This window comes from Myotis daubentonii, chromosome 3 (genome assembly GCF_963259705.1).
Source record: "Myotis daubentonii chromosome 3, mMyoDau2.1, whole genome shotgun sequence".
Taxonomy (NCBI): Eukaryota; Metazoa; Chordata; class Mammalia; order Chiroptera; family Vespertilionidae; genus Myotis; species Myotis daubentonii.
The window spans coordinates 152,195,939-152,221,426 of NC_081842.1; the positions used below are offsets into that span (position 1 = coordinate 152,195,939).

General features: G+C 45.0%; 1 protein-coding gene and 1 pseudogene across 3 annotated transcripts in view; one reads left to right on the plus strand and one right to left on the minus strand.

Annotated features, from left to right (window-relative positions):
* LOC132230859 (guanylate-binding protein 6-like) overlaps positions 1 to 25,488 on the plus strand; it is a 349,236-nt gene that overhangs the window by 184,044 nt on the left and 139,704 nt on the right. The window contains exons 3-10 of one of the 3 annotated variants that reach the window (XM_059688951.1): positions 3,522 to 3,717; positions 9,643 to 9,770; positions 15,702 to 15,811; positions 16,017 to 16,213; positions 17,683 to 17,928; positions 18,800 to 19,080; positions 22,374 to 22,586; positions 23,611 to 23,713. In XM_059688951.1, the coding sequence (XP_059544934.1) occupies positions 3,528 to 3,717; positions 9,643 to 9,770; positions 15,702 to 15,811; positions 16,017 to 16,213; positions 17,683 to 17,928; positions 18,800 to 19,080; positions 22,374 to 22,586; positions 23,611 to 23,700 (1,455 nt within the window). In that variant the 5' untranslated portion in view covers positions 3,522 to 3,527 and the 3' untranslated portion in view covers positions 23,701 to 23,713. The remainder of the gene's footprint in view (positions 1 to 3,521; positions 3,718 to 9,642; positions 9,771 to 15,701; positions 15,812 to 16,016; positions 16,214 to 17,682; positions 17,929 to 18,799; positions 19,081 to 22,373; positions 22,587 to 23,610; positions 23,714 to 25,488) is intronic. The other 2 variants (XM_059688953.1, XM_059688952.1) reach the window with 2 other exon arrangements.
* Positions 1 to 25,488, minus strand: part of LOC132230858 (guanylate-binding protein 5-like) — a 153,685-nt pseudogene that overhangs the window by 27,377 nt on the left and 100,820 nt on the right.

Genomic DNA, 25,488 nt, shown 5'->3' on the forward strand with positions numbered 1-25,488 from the left:
AGTTTGAAACATTGTTACAAATATAGAAGCTAAACAAAACCCCAGAAACCTGCTTTCAGCCAGACGGGATCTCAGAGCTGGAGTTGAAACAGTGTTTTGATTATAGAACCCAAAAAAACCAGATACCTGCTTTCAGCAGCCGAGGCCTCAAAGCTGGAGCCAAGCCTCAGGGCTAAAGCGGGCCCAGAATAAAAAGAAAAAGAAAAAAAGGAGCGGTTGGGAGCTTCCGTCACCTGCCAGCCTGAAAACAGCCCTCAGCTCCTCACCCAGGCTGGACAGGCTCCCCAGTGGGGACCCCCACCCTGAAGGGGTGTGACCAGCGGCAAACAGCCATCAGCCCCTCACCCACACTGGCCAGGCACCCTGATCCAGGATACCCTTCAGGGAAAACCAGCCAGCCCCCACCCGTGCAGCAGGCCTCTATCCTATATAGTAAAAGGGTAATATGCCTCCCAGCACCGGGATCAGTGGAGCCGCAAGGCCTCCTGGCCCCTGAAGCAGCATGACAGGGGGCAAAGCCCAAACCCCCTGATGGCCCTGCAGCTATGTGTGTGATAGGGGGTGGGGCCAAAACCTCCCTATCTGCCCTGCTCTGTTTGTTAAAGGGGAAGGCGCCCCAACACCCTGATCAGCCCTGCTCTGTGTGTGACAGGGTGCGAGGCCCCAACCCCACCTTGGGCCCTGCTCTGTGTGTGACGGGGTAGAGCTGCAACCTCCCCATCGGCCCTACCCTGAGTGTGACTGGGCAGAGTGCCCCAACACCCTGATCAGCCCTGCTCTGTGGGTGACAGGGGGCAGTGTCCCATGTCCCTGATCCACTCTGCTCTGTGTGTGACAGCGGGTGGTGCCCCAACTCCCCTATTGGCCCTACTATATGCATTACAGGGGGGAGCTCCCCAACCCCCTGATCGGCCCTGCTCTGTGCATAACAGGGGGCAGCGTCCCAACCCTCTGATCGACCCTGCTCTGTGCGTGACAGGGGGTGGCGTGGCAACCTCCCCATTGACCCTGCCTTGAGTGTGACAGCGGGCGGCCCCCCAACCCCCCAATCGGCCCTGCTCTGAGCCTGACTAGGGGCTGCACTTAGGGATTGGGCCTGCCCTCTTCCACCCGGGAGCGGGCCTGCCCTCTTCCACCCGGGAGCGGGCCTAAGCCAGCAGGTCGTTATCTCCCGAGGGGTCCCAGACTGTGAGAGGGCACAAGTGCGGCTGAGGGACCCTCCCCCCGGCTCCACCCCCTCTCCGCGCCAGTGCACAAATTTTTGTGCACCGGGCCTTTAGTCTCAGAATATCCTGTCACACTTGCTGAGAAGTCAAGGCTTCGGTAGTTTTCACCATCACTTCAGATGACTGACTCTCCTGAGGAGTAACTTTGGAAACTAACTAACTCTATGCAGGGCAATTATTTCATTTTACTTGATTATTTAAAATTAACAGCTTTTGGAATGGGTATTTCAGTTTACTTGTAATTTTTTTTAGTAAAATATTTGTGAACTCATCTTTTCCTTCCAAAATTTTAAATATTCTCTCCAAGAAAAAAACTCTGCAATTTCTCCTGATTATAGCATAGCCTTAGAAGACTAATGTTTATTCCCAACCTCTGCTCCCAATAAACCTTAGAATTAAAAAAAAAAACACAAAAAACAGAGAAATGGTACAGAGAATGTGTGTTTAAAATTTTTATATTATTTTCTGAGAAAACTATTTTAGACATATTATTTCTTGGCAATTTGCAGCTTACTCAATGCATTAACACCTTTCAACACATTGCCTAACTTGCTCATTGTTAAACACTACATTAATCCTGGAAAAGTCTTTTAATTATGGAGACCCTGTGTGTTAGCAGTCTTTACAGTGATGTGTCAGGCAGGAATTCTTGCTTTATCTATCACACTGATAAGTAAATGGAGGCTCACAGAGGTAAGTCCTTTTACAAGGTCTCACTAAGAGGTAGTGATTTGAACCCTGGGGTTTGAAACCTGGTAGCCACTCCAGAATCTATTCTCAGATATCCCAGGACTGTTCTGGGTTCCTCCCACAGGACTGACCCCTCCACCCTCACTCCGTGTCCTCCATCCCCCTCAGTGTCTTCCCTTCCAGCTGTTATAGCTGCTCCTGTCCTACCTGAGTCCTACTCATGGGATGTGTCCTCCACATGCTCACAACTGGATAAAGAGATGTCACTGTTCAGTCCAAAGCCAAATCTTCACTGTCATTTAGAACTTTACATCCCTACCCTCTTAAACACTCAATTTTTAATCAATACTAACATAGGATTCAGTATGCACCACAGGATTTTAAGAGCATTATAAATTTCATCATATATTTAACCTTTATAATGACCTTAATCACTAATAGATTGTTATTTTTAGTGTTGTCAATATATGGAAGAACAGACTGAGAAAAATTACTCTTTCCAGTGCGCACAGCTAGGAGAGCAGGGAGCACATGAATGTTGTTTAGGATTGTCTTTGAGAAAGTGAAGTGACAGTCAAAGCATTTTGACTACTTTCTGTTCCTTGTATGATGAAATGCCCACTGTGATGGAAACAGTAAAGTAGGACCTCTACCAGCTGTGGGACTATGGCAGCTCTGGGCATACCCAAAATCACCCAAGCTACAGCCTCTCTTCCCTGTCAGTCCAGAAAAAAAACACACGTGTCCTTTATTCAAGTTTAAATAAATGAATTCCTGCATTAATCACTGTATCTGGGTCCTATAAAGGTCTGTATTGTGGTATTTTGAGAGAGAGTCTCATTCTTTGTCTTCTTCCTCTCAAAGTCTCCACTCCTCCAATTGCTACAGCTCCCAGGATTCACTACATTTGTCCTCCTTAAGGTCACAGAGCACATTTATTTCTCTTTTTCTCAAAGGTCTATTCTCAACATTCTCTATTTAAATTCAGTCCCCATGATCTCTATCTCAGTTCCAGGTTGTTTTCTCCTGAACACCTTTTATCATCTAAAATACATATACTATGTATGTTGCTTATTTGCTTTTTGTATTGTCTCTCTCCTCCCAATAGAATAGAGCTCCATGAAACAGGAATTGGTATCCATTTTGTTCAATACTTGATACAAAGCACTTAAAACAGTGCCCAGCTCATGGTAGGTGCTCAAAAATATATGCAGTTAACAAGGATGTAAATTATTCTACTCCAGGTATCTTCTCTGGTCACTGTTCATCTCCTGGATGTCCCATTCTGCCTCTGCTTACCCCCAATATGTTAATGTTCTCACGGCTCCATCACCAGTGTTATGTTTTGCTCATCTATTTCTTTTATGCATCACATGTGCAAGGTTGTATTGGGGTTTAATTAAAGATCAATATGATAATGTAAATAAAGAATCTGTGCCAGGCCTTGACACACTAGGTAAATACTTAGCTTTTAGAAACATGCCACATGTAGAAAACTGATTTCTAAGCTCTACACACAGAAAGCTGACATGCATGTGACTTGTATAACCATTAGATATTACTTTGGGACCTTGTGTTGTACTAAGTTGTTGCTCTGAGTTACAGCTCACCATGGCCTCTGGAAACACCATGATGGACCCCATCTGTCTGGTGGAAAATCAGAATAATCAGCTGGCAGTAAATCCAAAAGCACTGGAGATTCTAGACAAGATCTCTCAGCCTGTGGTGGTGGTGGCTATTGCAGGTCTGTATCGAACAGGAAAATCCTACCTGATGAACCGCCTGGCAGGACAGAACCATGGTGAGTGTTGTTCTAGGGTGGGAGTCATTTGCTTGGAGACAGTGGTAACACAGACTGATCACACCTCCTTCAGGGTCATCTTTAAAAAGCCTAACGTCTTCCACTGAAAAAAGTTCTAATTGTTACCACCAAATAAATCCTTAAACCCCATTGTTCCACAAAACCTCACTCTTTGTGCCAGTAATAAGGGATTCCTAGCTTTATCCAAAGAGACATCCATCATTCTTTTTTTTAAAAATATATTTTATTGTTTTTTTACAGAGAAGAGGGAGAGGGATAGAGAGTTAAAAACATCGATGAGAGAGAAACATCGATCAGCTGTCTCCTTCACACCTCCTACTGGGGATGTGCCCACAATCAAGGTACATGCCCTTCACCGGAATCGAACCTGGGACCTTTTGTCCGAAGGCTGACGCTTTATCCACTGAGCCAAACCAGTTAGGGCTAGACACCCATCATTCTTGATCCCATCTACTCCTTCTGCTCAGGCGCTCAGCTCCAGCAATTATTCCCTTCCTTTCTCTCCTATCACTTTTGTCCTAAACTTTAGGTCATTTTCAACAAGGACACAAACATTGTTCAACATGTCCTGTTTAAAAAAAGTGATGGAAGGAACAACAGACAATCTAATTTAATAAGGGAGAAACATGCAAATTGATCATACCTCTACTACACCCACAAGGCAGGCACACAAGTCACGTCCACAAGCCAATCAGGAGTGAATATGCAAATTAACCCAACTAAGATGGCAGCTGCCATGGAGCTGGAGTGAGCAGGCTTGGGTTGCCCTCAGCAATGGAGGAAGCCAAGCTTTCTGCCTGCCCTGCTGGCCCTGAGCTCCGCTCAAGGCTACAAAGTTTCAATTATAGAAGATAAATAAATCCCAGATACCTGCTTCCAGCCTGCGGCCATGGCCAGCCTGAAAACAGCCATCAGCCCCTCACCCAGACTGGCCAGTCACCCCAGCAGGACCCCCACACACACCCTCAAGGGGCTGTGTCCAGTCTGAAAATAGCCATTAACCCTTAACACAGGCTGGCCAGGTACCCCAGTGGGGAACTCCACCCTGAAGAGGGTATGGCCAGCCTGAAAACAGACATCAGCCCCTCATCCAGGCTGGCCAAGCTCCCCAGCAGGACCCCCACCCTGATCCGGGACATCCTTTAGGGCAAACCAGCCAACCCCTACCTGTGCACCAGGCCTCTATCCTATATAATAAAAATGTAATATGCAAATTGACCCTAATAACAGAATGACTGGGAATGACTAGTCACTATGACACACACTGACCACCAGGGGGCAGATGCTCAATGCAGGAGCTGTCCCCTTGTGGTCAGTGCACTCCCACAGGGAGAGCCTTGTTCAGCCACAAGCCAGGCTGACGGTTGCCAGCCTAGCAGTGGTGGCGGGAGCCTGTACCGTCACCTCAGCAACGCTAAGGATGTCCGACTGCAGCTTAGGCCTGATTCCCGCTTGCAAGTGAACATCCCCCAAGGGCTCCCAGGCTGCCAGAGGGATGTCTGAATACCAGCTTAGGCCTGGTCCCCCGGGGAGCAGGCCTAAGCCAGTAGGTGGACATCCTCCAAGTTGACCCAGACTGCAAGAGGGCACAGGCCGGGCTGAGGGAACCCCCGAGTGCACAAATTTTGTGTACTGGGCCTCTAGTCTACACTAATAAAAGATAAACATTCAAATTGACTGTACCTTCGCTATGCCTTAAGCCATGCACACCAGCCAATCAGAGCTACTATATGCAAATTAACCCAACCAAGATGGGGTCCGGCAGCCATGGAGCTGGAGCGAGCAGGAGGCTTTGTTGCCCCAATGATGGAGGAAGCCAAGCTTCCCAAATGGCTGCTGCCTCCTCTCAATGCAACAATGTTTCAATTATAGAAGGTAAATAAACCCCAGATAGCTACTTCAAGTCACCATGGCCACGGAGCTGGAGCAAATAATAATAAAAAAAAAGCTGGGAGCTTCGGTCATTGTGGGGCTTTGTCAGTCTGAAAACAGCCATTAGTCCCTCACCCAGGCTGGCCAGGCACCCCAGTGGTGACCCCCACCCTGAAGGGGGTGTAGCCAGCCTGAAAAACGGCCCTCAGCCCCTCACCCAGGCTGGCCAGGCACACCAGGGGAGCCCCTACCCTGAAGCGGCTGTGGCCAACCTGAAAACAACCATCAGCCCCTCTCCAGGCTGGCCAAACCCCAAGGGATGAGGGTCCCCACTGGGGGGCTTGACCAGCCTACAAACAAACATCAGCCTCTCGCCCAGACTGGCCAGGCACCCCTGTGGTACCCCCACCCTGATCCGGGACACCCTCAGGGCAAAGCAGCCAGCCCCCACCAATGAACCAAGCCTCTATTCTATATAATAAAAGGGTAATATGCAAATTGACCTAACAGCAGAACGACTGGGAATGACTGGTCACTATGACACACAAGGCAGGAGCTCAATGCAGGAACTGCCTCCTAGTGGTCAGTGCACTACCACAGGGGGAGCTCTGCTCAGTCACAAGCCAGGCTGATGGCTTCCAGCACAGGGGTGGTGACAGGAGCCTCTCCTGCCTCCTCAGCAGCACTAAGGATGTCCAGCTGAAGCTTAGGTCTGTTCCTCACTTGCAAGTGGACATCCCCTGAGGGCTCCTGGGCTGCCAGAGGGATGTGTGACTGCCAGCTTTGACCCAATCCCCCAGGGAGTGGTCCTAAGCCAGCAGGTAGACATGCTCCAAGGGGTTCCAGCTGTAAGAAGGCATAGGCTGGGTTGAGGGAGTGCACCGGGCCTCTAGTATATTTTATATATTCCCATCTCTCAGTTTGTCTAACATTTAATATTTTGCTTCATTTTTGAGTAAAACTTTGCTAAATTATACCCTCTTTTCTTTATCGAGTCTTTTCAATATATGAACTATAACACAGAAGACTTCACAACACATACACAAAGTTAATAAAGTGATCCTCTGTGTAATCACTATCCATATCAAGAAATAAAACATCACCAGCAACCAAAAGCCCTAGCTCTATTCTCTGTCACCTCACTAGAGCTCACCAATGTTCTTATTTTCATGGTGCATGCTTTCACTCTTCCTTTTGAAAAGTGATTTAATAAGTTATGAATGGATTTGTAAGAATAGCTTGAATATAAATAAAGGGAAGTCTATTCAGGTATTCTTGGGAATCTTGCTTCTTTTGCTTAACAAAATGTTAAAGTTTTACCTAGTTTGTCATATTTATCTGTATTTATTTATTTTCACTACTAGAGGCCCAGTGCACAAAAATTTGTGCACTCGGGGGTAGGGAGTCTCTCAGCCTGGCCTGTGCCCTCTTGCAGTCTGGGACCCCTCAGGGGTGACCACTTGCTGGCTTAGGCCTGCTCCCCGGGGGATTGGGCCTAAGCTGGCAATCAGACATCCCTCTGGCAGCCCGGCAGCCCTCAGGGGATGCCCACTTGCCAGCAGGGAGCAGACCTAAGCTGCAGTCGGATATCCTTAGCGCTGCTGAGGAGGCAAGAGAGGCTCCCACCACCACCGCTGTACTGGCAGCCATCAGCCTGGTTTGTGGCTGAGCAGAGCTCCCCACTGTGAGAGCGACTGACCACAAGAGGGCAGCTCCTGCATTGAGAGTCTGCCCCCTGGTGGTCAGTGTGTGTCATAGTGACCAGTCATTCCCTGTATTTCTGCTCTTAGGGTCAGTTTGCATATTACCTTTTACTACATAGGATAGAGGCCTAGTGCATGGGTGGGGGCTGGCTGGTTTGTCCTGAAGGGTGATCCGGATCAGGGTGAGGGTCCCGCTTGGGTGCCTGGCCAGCCTGGATGATGGGCTGATGGCTGTTTGCAGCTGGTCACACCCCATTCAGGGTGGGGGCCCCTACAGGGGTGCCTGGCCAGTCTGGGTGAGAGGCTGAGGGCCATTTTCAGGCTGGCGGGCAACTGAAGCTCCCAGCCTCTTTTTTTTCTATTCTGGGATTTATTTACCTTCTATGGCTGTCACTGGAGCTGAGAGTAGGCTCCAGCTCTGAGGCTATGGCTGGCTGAAAGCAAGTATCTGGGTTTGTTTAGCTTCTATAATTGCAACATTGTTGCATCTGGAGCTCACAGCTGGGCTGCAGCTGGTGGGGAACCTTGGCTTCCTCCTTCACTGGAGCAAGTAAGCCTCATGTTTGCTTCTGTCTGTCTCACTCCTTCTCTCCCCTTCCTTCCAACAAAACATTTTGTCTTGGTCTTTGTCAGAGAGATATTCTGGACCTATCAGGGGAGAAAAGTTTTCTTTGCCTGTCTTAAATGAATTGATAGCCAGGTTTTGAGGATTAAATGTTTGAGAACCCTAATGGAAAGATATCAGTTAAGGAGTGTCAACACTATCCTTTCAATTCAACTCAAGATAACATCAGGTAAAAACAAGGTGCAGTTTCATTGCTTAAGATGTCCCAACCTTCAAAATATTCTAATAACTATGTTTAGTGCCAGGTTGGTCCCTGAAATAGAAGTGGGATCACTTTGAAAAGTATATGACTGTCTAACCATTATGCTATACAACTGAAATTAATGGAATATAATGTAAAAAAAATCTGTAAGTGGAAAAACAACAACATCTGAGTTGTGATTCTACCACCCAACTCATAAAACAGAATAAAAGAAAAAAGAATTTGTGCCCAGTCAAGATCCAAGAGCGAGAACAGGTTACTACTCTCCCTCCTTGTTGATAACTTCTTTTGTGGGGTTTACCTGTAATAACTGAGAGTGATGCTTTCCAATTACACATAAGTTTACTAACTGGAAAAACTGTGGGTTCAGATTACTCTGTATTACTAAACAAACAATGAACTACTGTCATGTTGTGTAAGAATGCAGGCCATCTCAGGCTTTATACCCTCTCCATGGAGAACTTACTGGATGTGGAAATAGAATAGCCTGATCCAGGCTGATCCAACCTCCCCTACACATTCCATCATGTCCATATCTAGTCCACATTGAAGGAAACTTTGGCCTATGACTGATGTTAAAAATATTGAACTTCTGGACAAGATATGTCACAACACAGATCTTGGGCATATCCCTCACATGCTTTCCACCTGTAGGCTTAATCTTTAAAACTCCACTTGTAGTTTTAAAGAGAAGCAACCACATTTAATAGGTGTTTTCTGCCTCAACGTCCATTATATCCCTGTTGGAGTCAATGAAAAGGGGGAAAAAAATCCTCCAGATTTTCTTGAAGAAGAGAAAAGAAATGAGAAAAATACAAGAATAAAAGGGAAGAAAAAATCCAACAATGCTGATTATCAATCCAGTTTTTGGCAGGACACACAAGAAGTTCTCATTGGGTAACTAAAGAATGTTTAATAGAGGGACTCATAAAAGGTTATAAGCAGGTCACAGAGAACTAATTGGAGATGAGGAAGCACCGAGAGGGTGGCAATCGCAATGGCCAGGGAACTGTAGTCACTCCTATAGCCTGAACAGCCAAGCAAAAAGTGAAACCAGAATGTGGCAAAGACCAACACTTGTGGATGGAGCTAAATGAAAAGGTTGTGACCCACTGAGAGGAACTGAGGCACTGGGACACCAAGGCTCACTAAGGGGAAGCCAGGAGAACACATACCTGACTTCTGGTTCATGCTGGTGCCTTCCACTGGTGGAACTCCATCAGAACCTACAGCACAAGGGAGCTCTTCAGTGTCAGAAAAAGGCTATAAAGATCAATAGAGGTTACATTAATTCTGAAATGTGACATAGCTTGAGCCATTGATAGTATGGAGTGAATAGGAAACACAGAGTATAAAGGTTGGATAGGTTGTCCTTGCTGAAACTGAAACAACCTTCCTCCCAGCCTGGCACTCACATTCAGATAACTTTAACCAATGTAACCTATGGGCAGCCTGGGCTATCTGCTGTTACTCTATATACGCTTTCTCCTCTTCCTTTTCAGGTTTCCATCTGGGCTCCACAGTGCGGTCTGAAACCAAGGGCATCTGGATGTGGTGTGTACCCCATCCCTTGAAGCCCAACCACATTCTGGTCCTTCTGGACACTGAGGGCCTGGGCGATGTGGAAAAGGTAAGGCAAAGTGTCTTCTTTGTTTTTGATAATCCAGTTACATTTTAATTTGCAAACTTTGTTCAACTTCTATGATATATTTCTCTGAACTACAAATCCACTTAAGAATAATGAGGTTAAATTTTGTTTAATTGAACTTACTATGTTGAAAACTTAATACTTTTCTTAATAGGTATATATCTGCTTACTTTTACATTTGTTTGAAAGTTTCAAGATAACAAATACTTATTGGGCATCTAAATTCTAAGGTTTTGTGTTAATTATTACAGATATGCATAATTGATGAAAAGGCTCAGAGCTTAGTTGGGAGATAAGAAATATGCAGTCTTATCAGTACAGGTTATAATGGATACAAGGAGTGACATATTTAACTAGTCTTCAGAATAAGAAAAACATCCTGGAGAAAGCTATAATTATGGGGTCAATGTGCTCTAGTAATTAAGGTGTCTGAGGTTGATGGTCTTGAAAGTAGGAAATGTGAAAATGGGATTTCATTAAAATAACATACTATATATTAAAGAGAGAATACGCTAATTAATCATCATGCCCTCACAAGATGGTGGCACCCACAGCCAATAAGGAGGAGATATGCTAATTGACAGCCACAGCCACAAGATGGTGGTGCCCAGTCCCCTCAGCCCCACCGGAGTCCTCCAGTCCTTTCAGCCCACTGGGAGAGTGGTAGGCACATAGTGCAGTGGGAACTGCCCTCAGCCTTCCAGCTGCCCAGGGCTGGCCCAAGGCACTGGAAAGCCTCGGATGGCTGCTGCCCAGCTGCCCAGCTCCGCCCTTGGCTCAGGTCACCAGGTCCGGTCAAAGCTTGCACTGCCGGCAGTGGCAGTAGCAGAGGTGTGATGGAGGTGTCGCCTTCCCCTGATTGCTGGGTCACCTCCCACCCCTAAGGACTCCCAGACTGTGAGAGGGGGCAAGCCAGGCAGAGGTATTCCCCCTCCAGTGCGTGAATTTTCATGCACCTGGCCTCTAGTATTTAAATAATTTCCAAAACCACTTCAGCTACACCATATAAATTAATTAAGGTTTTAGTACAAGTCTCTGGGTTTTAGAGATGACTTTCTCCCTTCTATAAATTCATGAGCTAGACCCACCAAAAGTATCATATCTAATAAAGATGTGATATGCAAATTGACCATCACTCCAACACAGAAGATGACCTCCCCCATGTGGATACAAGATGGCCTGCAGGGGAGAGCAGTTGGTGGCAACCAGGCCTGCAGGGGAGGGTAGTTCGTGCGGGGAACCAGGCCTGCAGGGGAGGGCAGTTGGGGGGACCAGGCCTTCATGGGAGGGTAGTTAGGGGTGACTGGGCCAGCAGGGGCAGGCAGTTAGGGGTGACCACACCTGCAGGGGAGGGCAGTTAGAGGCAACCAGGCTGGCAGGGGAGCAGTTAGGCATTGATCAGGCTGGTAGGGGAGTGGTTAGGGGGTGATCAGGTTGGCAGGCAGAAGCAATTAGAGGAAATCAGGCAGGTAGGCAGGTGAGCAGTTGGAGTCAGCAGTCCTGGATTTTGAGAGGGTTGTCTCACTGCCCATTTAGGCCCAATCCCGGTGAGATTGGGCCTAAATGGGCATCAGATATCCCTCGAGGGGTTCCAGATTGGAAAGTGTGCAGGCTGGGCTGAGGGACACCTCCCCCCATGCACGAATTTTGTGCCCCGGGCCTCTAGTTTTATATAAGATAATTTTATGTAGTTTGTCTTTACTGTGTTAGTTGCAGTCAATCTTGTGTCCTTATTTGTATTAGCCAGAGTCTAAAGTAAAAGTAGGAGGGATGGATCTTTGGCTTCCATTACCTCAAAAGAACTAGGGGCAGGAATTAGATAACCTCAATTATAATATTAACTAGAGGCCCAGTGCACAAAAATTTGTGCACTAGAGGGGAAGTGGGGGGTCCCTCAGCCCAGCCTGTGCCCTCTCGCAGTCTGGGACCCCTCGGGAGATAACAACCTGCTGGCTTAGGCCTGCTCCCAGGTGGCAGAGGGCAGGCCCAATCCCTAGGTGCAGCCCCTGGTCGGGCTCAGAGCATTGCTGATTGGGGAGTTGGGGTGCCACCCCTGTCATGCACGGAGCAGGGCAGATCGGGAGGTTGCGATGCCACCCTCAGTCACGCTCAGGGTAGGGCCAATTGGGGGGTTGGGGCACTGCCCCCTGTCACACTCAAGGCAGGTTTGATGGGGAGGTTGCGGCGCCACCCCCATCACTCACAGAGCAGGGCCAATCAGGGTTGCGGCGCTGCCTCCTGTCACTCACAGAGCAGGGCCCATCAGGGGGTTTGGGGCTCCGTACCCTGTCACGCACAGAGCAGGGTCGATCAGGGGGTTGGGGAGCTCCCCCCAGTCATGCACAGAGCAGGGCCCATCAGGGGGTTGGGGAGCTCCACCCTGTCAAGCACAGAGCAGGGCCAGTCAGGGGGCTGAGGAGCTCCCCCCTGTCACTCACAGAGTAGGGCCAATAGGGGAGTTGGGGCACCGCCCCCTGTCACACACAGAGCAGGGCAGATCAGGAGGTTGGGGCACCACACCCTGTCACACTCAGGGCAGGGCCAATGGGGAGGTTTTGGCTCTACCCCATCACACACAGAGCAGGGCCCGTGGGGGGGGGGGGGAGAGGGTTGGGGCACTGTACCCTGTCATACACAGAGCAGGGCCGATCAGGGGGTTGGGGCACCACAGCCTATCACACACAGAGCCACAAGGCCATCAGGGCGTTGGGGAGCTCCCCCCTATCAGGCACAGAGCAGGGCTTATCAGGGGGCTGGGTCGCCTTCCCCTGTCAGGAACAGAGCAGGGCGGATAGGGAGGTTGTGGCTCCACTCCCTGTCACACACAGAGCTGCAGGGCAATCAGGGAGTTTGGGCGCTGCCCCCTGTCATGCTGATCCCGGTGCTGTGAGGCATATAACCCTTTTACTATATAGGATAGAGGCCTGGTGCATGAGTGGGGGCCGGCTGGTTTGCCCTTAATGGTGTCTTGGATCAGGGTGGGGGTCCCCACTGGGGTGCCGGGCCAGCCTGGATGAGGGCATGATGGCTGTTTGCAGCTGATCACACACCCTTTAGTGTGGGGGTCCCCACTGGGGTGCCTGGCCAGTCTGGGTGAGGGGCTGAGGGCTGTTTTCTGGCTGGCAGGTGACTGAAGCCCCCAACCACTCCTTTTTTTCCTTTTTTTTTATTCTGGGCCAGCTTTAGCTCTGAGGCTCCAACTCTTAGGCCTCGGCTGCTGAAAGCAGGTTTCTGGCCTTTGTTTACCTTCTGTATTTGAAACAATGTTGCTATCCTGCTGGCTGAAGCCCGGTGGACTAAAGCAGGTTTTGTGGTTTTGTTTAGCTTCTATATTTGTAACATAGTTGCTTAGAGTTGCAGCTCAGAGGCCGGCGGCAGCAGGCAGGGAACTTTGGAGTCCTCCATCACTGAAGCAAGCAAGCCTCATGTTTGCTTCCAGCTGCCTGGCTGCCGGCTGCCATCTTGGCTGGCAGTTAATTTGCATATCACCCTGATTAGCCAATGGGAATGGTAATGGTCGTACGCTAATTACCATGTTTCTCTTTTATTAGATAGGATGTTTTAACTGAATTTATTGGGGTGAAACTGGTTTACAAGTTTATACAGGTTTCAGGTGTACAATTCTACAGCACATTATCTGTACACTGTATTGTGTGTTTACTACCAAAGTCAAGTCTCTGTTCATCACCATTTATCCCTCTTATCACCTCATCCAATTTATCCCATGCCCTTTCCCCAGCAGTCACCACACTGTTGCCTTGTCCATGAATACCTTCTCTGTTTTGCTCAATACTTCCCTCTTCACAACCCAAGCCCTCATCCACCTCCAAGAGTTGTCAGCCTGCTCTCTATCTGTAAATCTGCTTCTATGTTGCTTGTTGGTTTATTTAGTTCATTAGGTTTCACATATGAGTGAAATCATATGATACTTGTTTTTCTCTGAATTTTTATTTCACTAACATAATTCAAGTTAAAAGTACTCAATAATGATTTCACTGTAATCCCAAGATAGTCTACTGATTGCTAACAGATTATAGCTTACATAAACTTTCTTCTTTTTAGCTAATTATATTTCAACTAGAGGCCTGGTGCATGAAAATTCATGCACTCAGGGGGGGTCCCTCAGCCTGGCCTGCACCCTTTCACAATCCTGGACCCCTCAGGTAGGGTCGCTAAGCCTGGCCTGAGATCAGGGCTTAGCAGGGCTTTCCTTCCCCCTGCTGCAGGCAGCTGTCCCCACTCCTGCTGCTGCCACTGCTTGCCATTTGTGCATCACTGCTCCCCTTCTCCTGCCACCCGTGGCCTCCCTCTGTAGGTGTCAGGTTAGGGTGTGATGACTTAGCTGGCCTGGCCCTCCCTCTTTCTTTGCTGGGGGGGGGGTGGGTCCAGGCCTGCAAGGGGGCACATACCTACCTGATCACCCCAAACCTCTCTCCTGTCTACCTGATCACACCTAACCACTGGTCTGCCTACCTGATCAGCCCTAACCACTCTGCATGCCTGCCTGATGACCCCTAACTGTTTACTGGGGGGTGGGGCCAGCCCTGCAAGGGGCTGTCTGCCTACCTGATCGCCCCTAACTGCTTCCCTGACTATCTGATCACCCCTAACTGCTGGCCTGCATGCCTGATCACCCCTAACCACTATGTCTGCCTGACCACCCCTAACCTCTCTGCCTGCCTGCCAGATCACCCCTAACCACTTGCCTGCCTAACTGATCACCCCTAACTAGTGCATGAAAATTCGTGCACTCAGGGGTGGGGCTAGCCCAATGAGGGGCCGTCTGCCTACCTGATTGCCCCTAACTGCTGGTCTGTTACCTGATCACCACTAACCACTTGCCTGCCTTCCTGATCACCCCTAACTGCTTGGTGGGGTGTGGGGCCAGCCCAGCGAGGGGTTGCAGTGGTTCTGGTCTACAGTCATTATGTTCGTGATGCCATTACAGTCGCTGGCCTTTTATTATATAGGATAGGAGCCAAAGCATAACTGTCAACTGATAGCTGGAAAAGTACTTGCTGTCCTTACAACTCTAGGGTTTTTAGCAGTATCCAATTCTATTGCACAGTCACTTATGATTTATTCTGAATCTTATGTTCAGCCTCATCATCTGTTCCTACCATACACATAAGCACTACTTCAATCAAATAAAATAACATGTACCACCTTTATATGAACACACTCTCTGACAATTCTGATTGGCTTCTGTAGCTCCTTCCACCAGCCTGGTCTTCTTCTCTCCAGAATTCCACATTCTTCCCATTCTTTAGAGCAAAGCCCAGCTACTTTCAACCTAATGGGATTGTGTCTCACTCAGACATAATCCCTTCTTGTCCTGAAATCATAGAGTAATTTTTTAGGGTTTTGCATTCCACCCTTGTCTTTTATGTCATATCATTAGGTTGCACTACTGGCAGAGCGGATCACCTTAGATGCATTTACATGTTGCCAGGTATCAATGCCAATCCAGCACGTCATCTCTGGAGGTCAGAGATTTCCCTATGAAACTTAATATCCACAAAAGTAAATGCATTGTCTGGCATTATTTTAGATGCACAGTGAAAAGTTAGTGAATTTACTTGACTAGCATTTGTGTCCCAAATAAGCCCGTGGTCAAGAGAAAGTGGCAAATAAATCATTAACCACTTCTTATTGCATACTTCTATGTTCTTGGGAATGTTTTAAACATTTTTTCAAACATTTACAGTGTCATTTACTTCTTTTAATAGCTAAGGAACTTGGGCCATGAGTGACGTCAATGTGCATACCCAAAATGAGGTTTGAATTTATCAGTTTTCACAATAAGTGTAATTTGCTCTACTGGTCAGTTATACTAGAGCTGACATAGTACATGAACAACTGAATGAATGAGTAAATTGAAGACCCCTCAATCCCCTTCTGTGCACTTTCTAGGGCGACTCAAAAAATGACTCATGGATCTTTGCCCTGGCCGTGCTTCTGAGCAGCATGTTTGTCTACAACAGCATGAGCACCATCAACCACCAGGCCCTGGAGCAGCTGCAGTATCCTTCCAGGAACCAAACCTCCATGTATCATGGAGTCTATGGAAATGTAACTGAGACTATTTTTTGTTGTTTCCTCATGTCAATAATCATGGTTGAAGATAAAGGGACACAGGGTGAATGAAAATGGTCATAAAAATTATTTCCATGTGAGATCTGGAATTCATGGTGTGGAGCACTTCTCATTCCTTAGCTAAGATCCCAGCTATGTGACTGAACTAACAAAGCTAATCAGGGCAAAGTCCTCTCCCATCTCTGCTGAAGTAGATGACTCAGCCGAGTTTGTGAGTTTCTTTCCAGACTTTGTTTGGGTTGTACGGGATTTCATGCTGGAGCTGATGTTAGATGGAAGCCCCATCAGTGAAGATGAGTACCTGGAGAATGCCTTGAAGTTGGTTCCAGGTATCAAAGCATGGTCTGGGTGGTGGAGGACGAAACATTTGGTTCTTAGTTTAGAGCTCACATTATATTTCTGACCAGCGGTCTATAATATAAAGTTCTAAATGGCAATCTTTGACATCCAGTGAGGATTTGCTGGGGTTTAAACATACATGGCAACATGTACAGTAAATGCATCTAAGGTGATCAACTTTGCCAGGAATGAAACCCAGTGCTGAATATGATCAACTGAGCCCTGTCATTTGTCACTTAAGGTCAATTTCTATTTTTTATTGTTTTGAAGCCCTTGCCAATGGTGATATGAGTATGATAGGTCGGTATGGTTTTAATTGTTATTAATACTGAAAACACTCAAGTGACCAGAATTTAAGCTGGCTGAGGAAATTTAATATCAAACATTGTACCAAAAATTTTAGGAATATTTACACCCTGAAAAATATTTGAGAATAACAACCAGTGCTAAGATGTTCTGCGGCTCAAATATTTGTGTTCTGATTAAGTTTGGAAATCCTCTGCTTTTATTTGAAGAAAAATGCCCAACTCTATGGAAGATGGTTAACACAGGATCATAAAGATATCAAATGTCTTATTTTAAAAACATATTTCATGTTATCTATTTTACTAGTTCCCAAAATGAACATATTCTTCTAGTAAGACTGTCACATCATTCAGTATCACTCTCTTATAACATCACTTTCTTCATTCTGCAGCCTGTTATCATGTTAATAGAATAAATTAATTGCAAAGAATAGATTTAGCAGAGAGAAAAATGAGTGGTACCTGGAAGCATGTTTATTTAGTATTTTTTTTATTTATTCAAGAATCATTTATCGAACAGCTGATATATGCCCAGAATTACTCAGTGGGACATTGTCACCTCCAATATAATATGATATATATAACAGGTGAAGTGTTTAAGTGACATTAGGTTAATCTTGCATATTTATATAGTATGCATTTATTACTCTGATTTTTAGAAGTTGTTATTTACTGTTCTGAGTAATGTCTATCTATTTAACAATATCATAAATTGCCTTATATCTACCAGGAAATATTTGAATCTTACTTTACAACCCCCATTATATTTGTGACATGAGAACTATGATATTAAAAGTATTTCGGTAAATTTTTAGGATTAATCTATCATTCACAAATATCTAATTGATAGTCTAGCCATTGGACACCATGGAAGTACTAAAAACAAAAATCATAAGTTTCTTCAGATAGGATGAATGTCTCCATGCCTCCTCTTCTTCCTCAGAAGTACTTCTTTTATTCCTGGCTTTGCACAAAAAAATAAAAACAAATCTGTTTTGTGGATATTAGCATCACATTGATATTCATGATTAAATAGACAGAGATATGCAAGCACCACAGTTACAATGATGCAACGACCTTTGGAAATAAACATCCTTTCCTGAGGACTGTATCACCAATAATTGCTGTTTTTTGCTTTTTCTCTCTCTCTACAGGCGAGGATCCCAAAATCCAGCAATCCAACATGCCTAGAAAGTATATCAGGCAGTTCTTTCCCAGGCGAAAGGGCTTTGTTTTTGATCGGCCTACAAATGACGAAAACTTGTTACAACATATGGAGTGCATGTCAGAAAACCAACTAGACTGCAGTTTCCAGGTTCAATCCAAAAATTTCTGTAACTATATCTTCACAGATGCAAAAACCAAGACCATCAGAGAGGGAATCATTGTCACTGGAAATCGTGAGTGTCCTTTGTTACAGCATGTTTCTCTGCAGTTCATTGTGTGTGATTGTACTCAGGGTTTGTCAGTAGTTCTGTTTCCTTCTGTAAGTGGTGTGGAAAGCAGAGATTCATGCCAAAGATAGACATGCATGTTTTTCCTTAAAGTTTCCAAATGTGAGGGATTGTTGAAACCCACTGTGTCTCATGAGACTAATCTACCAATTACATAAGCACAAGCTACTATTAAGGATAGGAATCTGCATGATGATGATAAAACCAATTAGAAAAAATATATAGCAGAACATGAGCCACTGAAAGTTCATTAGAGCTTGAGAATAAAAATTAACATGTAGCCTTATGTACATGGCTAGATTCATGGATCTATGCCACTTCAGCAGACTTACTGTGACCTGGGCTAAGACGGGGCCATAGTTGATATAATATTTGAGTCACCATCCTGAAATATTTTATTTTTCATATGGGTCTAAATTTTCATTGGAAAATTTTACCCACAAAGTATTTACTTTATCTACCTGTAAAATAAACTCTTTTAAATTTTATTTCAATTGGGAAAAGGTTCCAGGAAACCTTTGAATATATTGGTTGAAATCATTAAATTTACATTATTATATACTGAATTTGAGAACCTTAGAGGAAAGAGTGAGTAGGAGATATGATGATGTTATTACAAGGAAGTGGGTTTATAGTATATAACGGAGGAGGAGACAACAATGAAATCAAGGAGGATGGTGTGGAGTAAAGAAAGAAAGAGAAAACAGAAATCTTCATTTCAATAAAAATTTTGTTGTTTTTAGAATGATGATCTCTAAAACTTGTGATATAGTGAGTAACAACTTCCTATCTATTTTCTGAATATCCTGTCATTCAGGGCTGGGGACTTTGGCAAAGGCCTATGTGGACGCCATCAACAGTGGAGCAGTGCCTTGTTTGGAAAATGCAGTGATAACTCTTGCTGAGCGTGAGAATTCAGCAGCCATGCAGAAGGCAGCTGACCACTACAGCGAGCAGATGGCCCAGAGAGTGAGCTTCCCCACAGACACGCTGCAGGAGCTGCTGGACCTGCACACAGCCTGTGAGAAGGAAGCCATTACAATCTTCATGGAGCATTCCTTCAAGGATGACAAGTGCAAGTTCCAACAGAAGCTTATGGTAAATATGTCTTAGCATATATCCTTCCTCATTCCTCTTTCTAGATTAATGCCTAGACATTCCCCTTTTGGCCCATAGTTCATGTGTTTCCCATTGTAAAAGAAGTTTGACCCTAACTGGTTTGGCTCAGTGGATAGAGTGTCGGCCTGCAGACTGACAGGTCCCAGGTTCAATTCCGGTCAAGGGCAAGTACCTTGGTTGCATATACATCCCCAGTAGGAGGTGTGCAGGAGGCAGCTGATCGATGATTCTCTGTCATCAATGTTTCCTACTCTCTATCCCTCTCCCTTCCTCTCTGTAAAAAAAAAAAAAAAAATCAATAAAATATATTTTTTAAAAAAAGAAGTTTGGATTCACTTGAGGGTCTGGGATCTATAGTCTACTATTCATCCTTTTTCCAAAAGATTGGCTCTTTATTTCCATTACTAGAGGCCCGCTGCATGAAATTCATGCACCGGGGAGGTCCATTCAGCCAAGCCTGTGCCCTCTCCAATAAAGGACCCCTCAGGGGATGTCTAATTGCTGGTTTAGGCCCTATCCTGGGGATCGGGCTTAAACAAGAAGTCGGACGTCCCTCTTAGAATCCTGGACTGCTGGCTCCTAACTGCTCACCTGCCTGCCTGACTGGTCACCCTTAAATGCCCTCCTCCTGCCAGCCTGATCGACCCTCACTGCCTCTGCATGCTGGCCTGATCATCTCTAACTGCCCACCATTGCCAGCCAGGTTGCCCCCAGCACCCCCCTCCATGCCAGCCTGGTTGCTCCGAACTGCCTCCCCCCATGACCTGGTCACCTTCTACTGTCTCCCCTGGCCTGGTTACCCCTATTTTCCCCCCTCTGCTGGCCAGGTCACCCCTAACTTCCCCCTCTTGCTGACCTGGTGGCCCCAACTGCTCCCCCTGCTGGCCTGGTCACCCCGAACTGCCCAGCCCCCCAGCCAGGCTGGTCATCCCTCATTAACCCACCACTGGCCTCGTTGCCCCACGCAGCATGCTCTTCAGTCATTTGCTCATCACTCATTAACCCTCTGTGGGCCTGGTCACCCCATGCAGCCTGCTTGTTCAGTTGTTTGGTCATCCCTCACTAACAACCCTGCCAGCCTGGTTGTAGGCAGCCATCTTGTGAGGGTGTGAGGGTCAATTTGCATATTACCTCTTTATAATTAAGGATGGAAAAGCAAATTAACATGTGCTTATTAGCAGTTTGCAAAAACACATACTTTATTAGTTCAAAATTCTTCAGGTGAGTTCCTAGCACAAGATGTATGTTGCTCTGCTGTTTACCAAGAGCTGAAAACAAGATTCAGATGTTGTACACCTGAAACTAATATAATATCATTAGGAGGGTAATGGGTACTCCTCCCCATCTTCAAGGCATTCATTGTATCCTTGTATTATTTCTAATATCTTTGACTACCTCTCTGCTAACAACTACAGAAAAGTGCTTTTAAAGGCCACATGTATTTAGGTATACCCACTTGAGTAATCTCCATTTCTTAAAGTTAGCCAGTGCCATATAAATCTAATCACAAGATTAGTATTTAGCATATTCACAGGCCTAGAGACTATCATGTGTGAACATCAAGAGAGAACTCTTTTTTTTTTCCCATTTAAACATTTTATTTATTTTTTTTTCTTTTTCTTTTTCTTTTTTTAGGTAATTTTTTTTTATTAGCTAAGGTATTACAAATGTGTCCTCATCCCCCCCATTAACCCCCAACCTCCCCCCCACACACAAACTCATGCTCCCATCCCCCCGTTGTCCATGTCCATTGGTTTGGCTTATATACATGTATACAAGTCCTTCTGTTGATCTCTTCCCCTTACCCCCACCCTCCCCTACTTTCCTTCTGGGGATTGATAGCCTGATCGCTGTTTCTCAGTCTTTGGGTCTGTCCCTTTTCATCAGTCTATGTTGTTCTCTATAATCCACAAATGAGTGAGATCATGTGGTATTTATCTTTCTCTGACTGGCTTATTTCACTTAGCATAATGCTCTCCAGTTCCATCCATGCTGTTGCAAAAGGCAAGAGTTCCTTTTTTTTTACCACAGCATAGTATTCCATTGTGTATATGTACCACAGTTTTCTAATCCACTCATCTACTGATGGGCACTTAGGCTGTTTCCAAATTTAGCTATGGTGAATTGTGCTGCTATGAACATAGGGGTGCATATATCCTTTCTAATTGGCGTTTCTGGTTTCTTGGGATATATTCCTAGTAGTGGGATCACTGGGTCAAATGGGAGTTCCATTTTTAGTCTTCTGAGGTAGCTCCATACTGTTCTCCACAGTGGCTGCACCAGTCTGCATTCCCACCAGCAGTGCAGAAGGGTTCCTTTTTCTCCACATCCTCTCCAACACTTGTTGTTTGTTGATTTGTTGATGATAGCCATTCTGACAGGTGTGAGATGATAACGCATTGTCGTTTTGATTTGCATCAAGAGAGAACTCTTAAGGACAACATAATTCGGCCCTATATAAACACCTTCACTTTGTCTTTGAGTCTATCATTGACCATCCTACAAGTTACAAAACGCTCATTTCATAAAGAAGAAAATTAATATGATTATAATTTTTCAGTTGTAGCAAAAAATTCTTTCCCTATATTTTTGCACAATCAAGCCCTCATTATAATAATTTATGAGGAGTTCAAAACTGTTCAGTGAACACTTACCTCATTAGTGAACACTAGGTTTATTGTGTATATATTTTTATCCATAACAATCCAAGTTTGCAGAGGAAATTCTACTTCCAGTCATATTGAACTTTCCATTGCTCATTGTTGATGGATGGACCACTGTTAATCTTATGACCAATAAAGGAAGATTGATGATACTGGATTGCATATTTGATATTTGCTAGAGAATTATATTTTAAAGTTCTCATCAAAGAAAAAAGAACATTTATACTGATGTAAGTTGGCAGACAATAATTAGACAATATAATGATCATTTTGCAATGTGTAGAAATATCCCCTGAAGCCAATATAATGTGATATCTCAAATATATATCTCAATTTAAAAAATAAATGAACCCTGGATTTCTGTCTACCAGTTCCATCATTTCACAAATGTTGAGCCTGAACCCAAGAGAACTGAGGCACTTTCCACAGGTCACACAATAAATTGGTCTAAACTGTGACTAAAATGAGCTTCTTGAGCATGGTCTATGGTTTCATGCTCCACTCCACCTTGATGGCATTAAACTAACTCTCCCAAGAGGATCACAGTTGGACCTTCCCTTCTTTTATAACAGCCTCTTTCCTTTGTATTTCTCCACATTTCTGTGGCAGGGCATCATAGAGAAAAAGAAGGAAAATTTCTTACTGAAGAATGAAGAGGAATCTCTCAAATATTGCCAGGCTCAGCTTAGACAACTTTCAGAGCAGCTGTTAGAAGGCATTTCTAAAGGAACTTTCTTTGTACCTGGAGGATTCATTCTCTACTCAGAAGAAATGAACAAGGTTGAACAGTCCTATGAATTGGTGCTCAGGAAAGGAGTGAAGGTGAGGAATAAAATGAGGGGGAAGCCCAGCAGATGGGGTACAGAGTTTTGTGGATTCTTTTGAAAAATCTATGAGGTAGGACTATATGTGAAGAGATAGCAAAGCATGGTGATATCTGTACATTTTTATCTATTACATCCACAATTACTTAAGTACTCTTAAATAAACAAGAATATTTTTCTCAAACATAAGATTTATTATCAGGAATGTAGATGAAATAAAACATGTCTTTCATTTAGGAAACAGTGTAATAGTTTAGCACTGTGTACAAGGAATACACAATTAAAGAAACAATGTTCTAAAGAAGCGTATGATCTTACCTAAAAAGGGAATATAAATGGTCAATTGGATTGGTAGGATAATGATTATCATGTAAATAAAAACTAATAGTGATGATAATAATGATGTAATGATGGTGATGGTTGATCTATATTGAGCACACACTTCCTAAACCAAGAATATTTTTAGGTTGATCATTTAAATTGACTATCACTTTAATCTTTACAATAATATGACTTTAAGTACTAATGTCATACCCATAATACAGTTGAGAAATGAGATGCACTGAGAACCACATATGTTACCTAAGAGCATATAGCCAGCAAGTGGTATAGCTAGTGGGCAGGTCTGTGTACCTGACACCAAGTCAAATCTCAGGAGGAAGTTTAGCTCAGCTTCTTGGAAGAGGAGGTAGAAGATAAAAGTTGAATTATCAATAAGTAGTATCTGAGTAAAAGAAAGGGTAGATGAGCATCAGTCAGAAGGAAAAAAATGTGTAGATATTGCATACAATTGAGGAGCAGTGTTTGTAGAACTACCATAAGTGACATCATTAAGAAGAAACTAGCGTTGCCAAATAGGGTTTTCTCCCCTAACTAAAGATGTTGAATTTTTAATTGTGGCCCTGGAAGGGAGGGAACCACTGATGGATGTTAAGAAGAATGAAGAATTTACAGAGTCAGATTTGTAGTTTTGTTGAACACTGACTTCCCCAGCAAGAAGACTTTGCTCTTTGTTTCCTCAGGGTATGGAGGTCCTCCAGAACTTCAAGAAGTCACAGGCTGCAACAAAGGAATGCATCATGCAGGCTGACAAGGCCCTCATTGGTTGGTAGAAGGCTCTAGAAGGTATAGGGGAGGGCTGTAATCATTGAGGGTATGGGAGGTTCCTGCAGTGCCCCTCCATGTATGAGAATAAATCCTTCTTGAAACGTACTGTTTCCACAAAAGGATTAGAAAAACTAAATCCAAAAATAACCAGGTGAGTTTTAATTGATCTTTCAGGCAATCAGTGCCTTTCCATCACATTCTGAAATGTGTTTTGCTCCTATTGCTGGTAAGAATATTGAGAGATCACTCACTGCCATTTAAAAATCATTTTAGGAGCTCCTCTTATCTTTGAAGGGTGCAGCTAGGTATAATTTTCATTTTCTTAATTCTGTAAAACCACTGTGGAATAGCTGAGCGTGCCAAGACAGAGGAATTGAAAAGAAAAGAGGATCTGCAGCTGCTTCCATATGCAAACACCTCCAGAACCAAGATGGCGGCGATATAGGCAGACGTGTCCCAGGTCGTGTCCCGGAGCAAATGGAAGCTGAAGCTAGTAACACTCACACCGAATTGGCGAAATTGCTCAGCTGGTGAGAGGGTTTGCAGCCGGGAAGAGCAGAACTCCCCTGGAAAGGTAAAAAAAAACCAGGGATTTGGGCAGGAAAGTTTGCCTGACCTCTGAGCCCAGAGAGTCGGAGGGAGACCGCGTGGCAGACAGCCGCGTCCCTTGGGACAGGCACAGCCCCTGACGGGGGAAAGGAGAACTGCGGGATTCCTGGCGCCGCCAGGGAAATTGAGAGCTGGGTTCTGTGATCACGGAGGACTGAGCCTAAAGGGGGCAGCCTGAAGAGCTGACCTGACCATGCAGTCCCGGTAAGAGAAGAAGCTTACAGAAACCAAGCCTTCCCCGTTTCCGCGGCCGGCATTTGTTTGTTTGTTTACACTGAATCCTGTTCATGGGACATTTCGGATACAGACACTCACCTGTGCTGAAGAGAGGGAGAGTGTGCTGAGGAGTGGAATCTGGGGAGAGACTGGGGAAAGAGGGGGAGCCGGGAGAGGTGGTAGTGAATTGAGTGCTGAGACACCCCTGAGGCCAGGACTGGGGCAGCCACCCGCTCCTGAGAGTGAGTCTCCTCCCCCCAGCCCCCAGGCAAGGAGCACAGCCACACCCAGATTCCACCCTGAACGAGATCAAGGATTAAGATAACCTGATCAGTCCCTGGGAGTTAACAGGGTCTGGCCTATAGGGGGATTTTCAATCCCAGCAACAACATAGCGCCGGTAACTAACTACTACGCAGTCAGCTCTGGGCAGTGAACTTCCACTGGACAGAGAGGCCCTATAGCCTCAGAGGCCAACCCCAGAACACTGCCACCCAGAGGCTGACCCACAAACTGACTCTTTGCTAAACACAAAATAAGGCAGTCTGGGAAATAAATGCGGCATGCTTTAAAATAAGGACTGTGGTTTACAACACAGAGGAACAGTATATCACAGGGAATCTCAACACTCTCCTGAATACCTGGAAGGTCTAAGGCGAGCCACACTGAAGAATAGAAGAAACGAAGGACATTCACTACTGCAATTTTTTTTTTCTTTTTTCACTTTTTAACTAAGAAACCAAAATTTTTTTTTTCTGTTCTTTTTTTTTTTTTCTTCTTTTTCCATCACCTGATTTTACCCTTTTAATTACTACCTTCTTATTTTTAACCAGTATTATTACTGCTACCATTTTACCATTTTTTAAAGTGCCATTTTATTTTTTATTTATTTTATTTTGGGATTAGTGTTCACCATTCTATTTTCATCGTTATATTATTGGTTGTTTCTAGTTTGCATTCATATCCAGG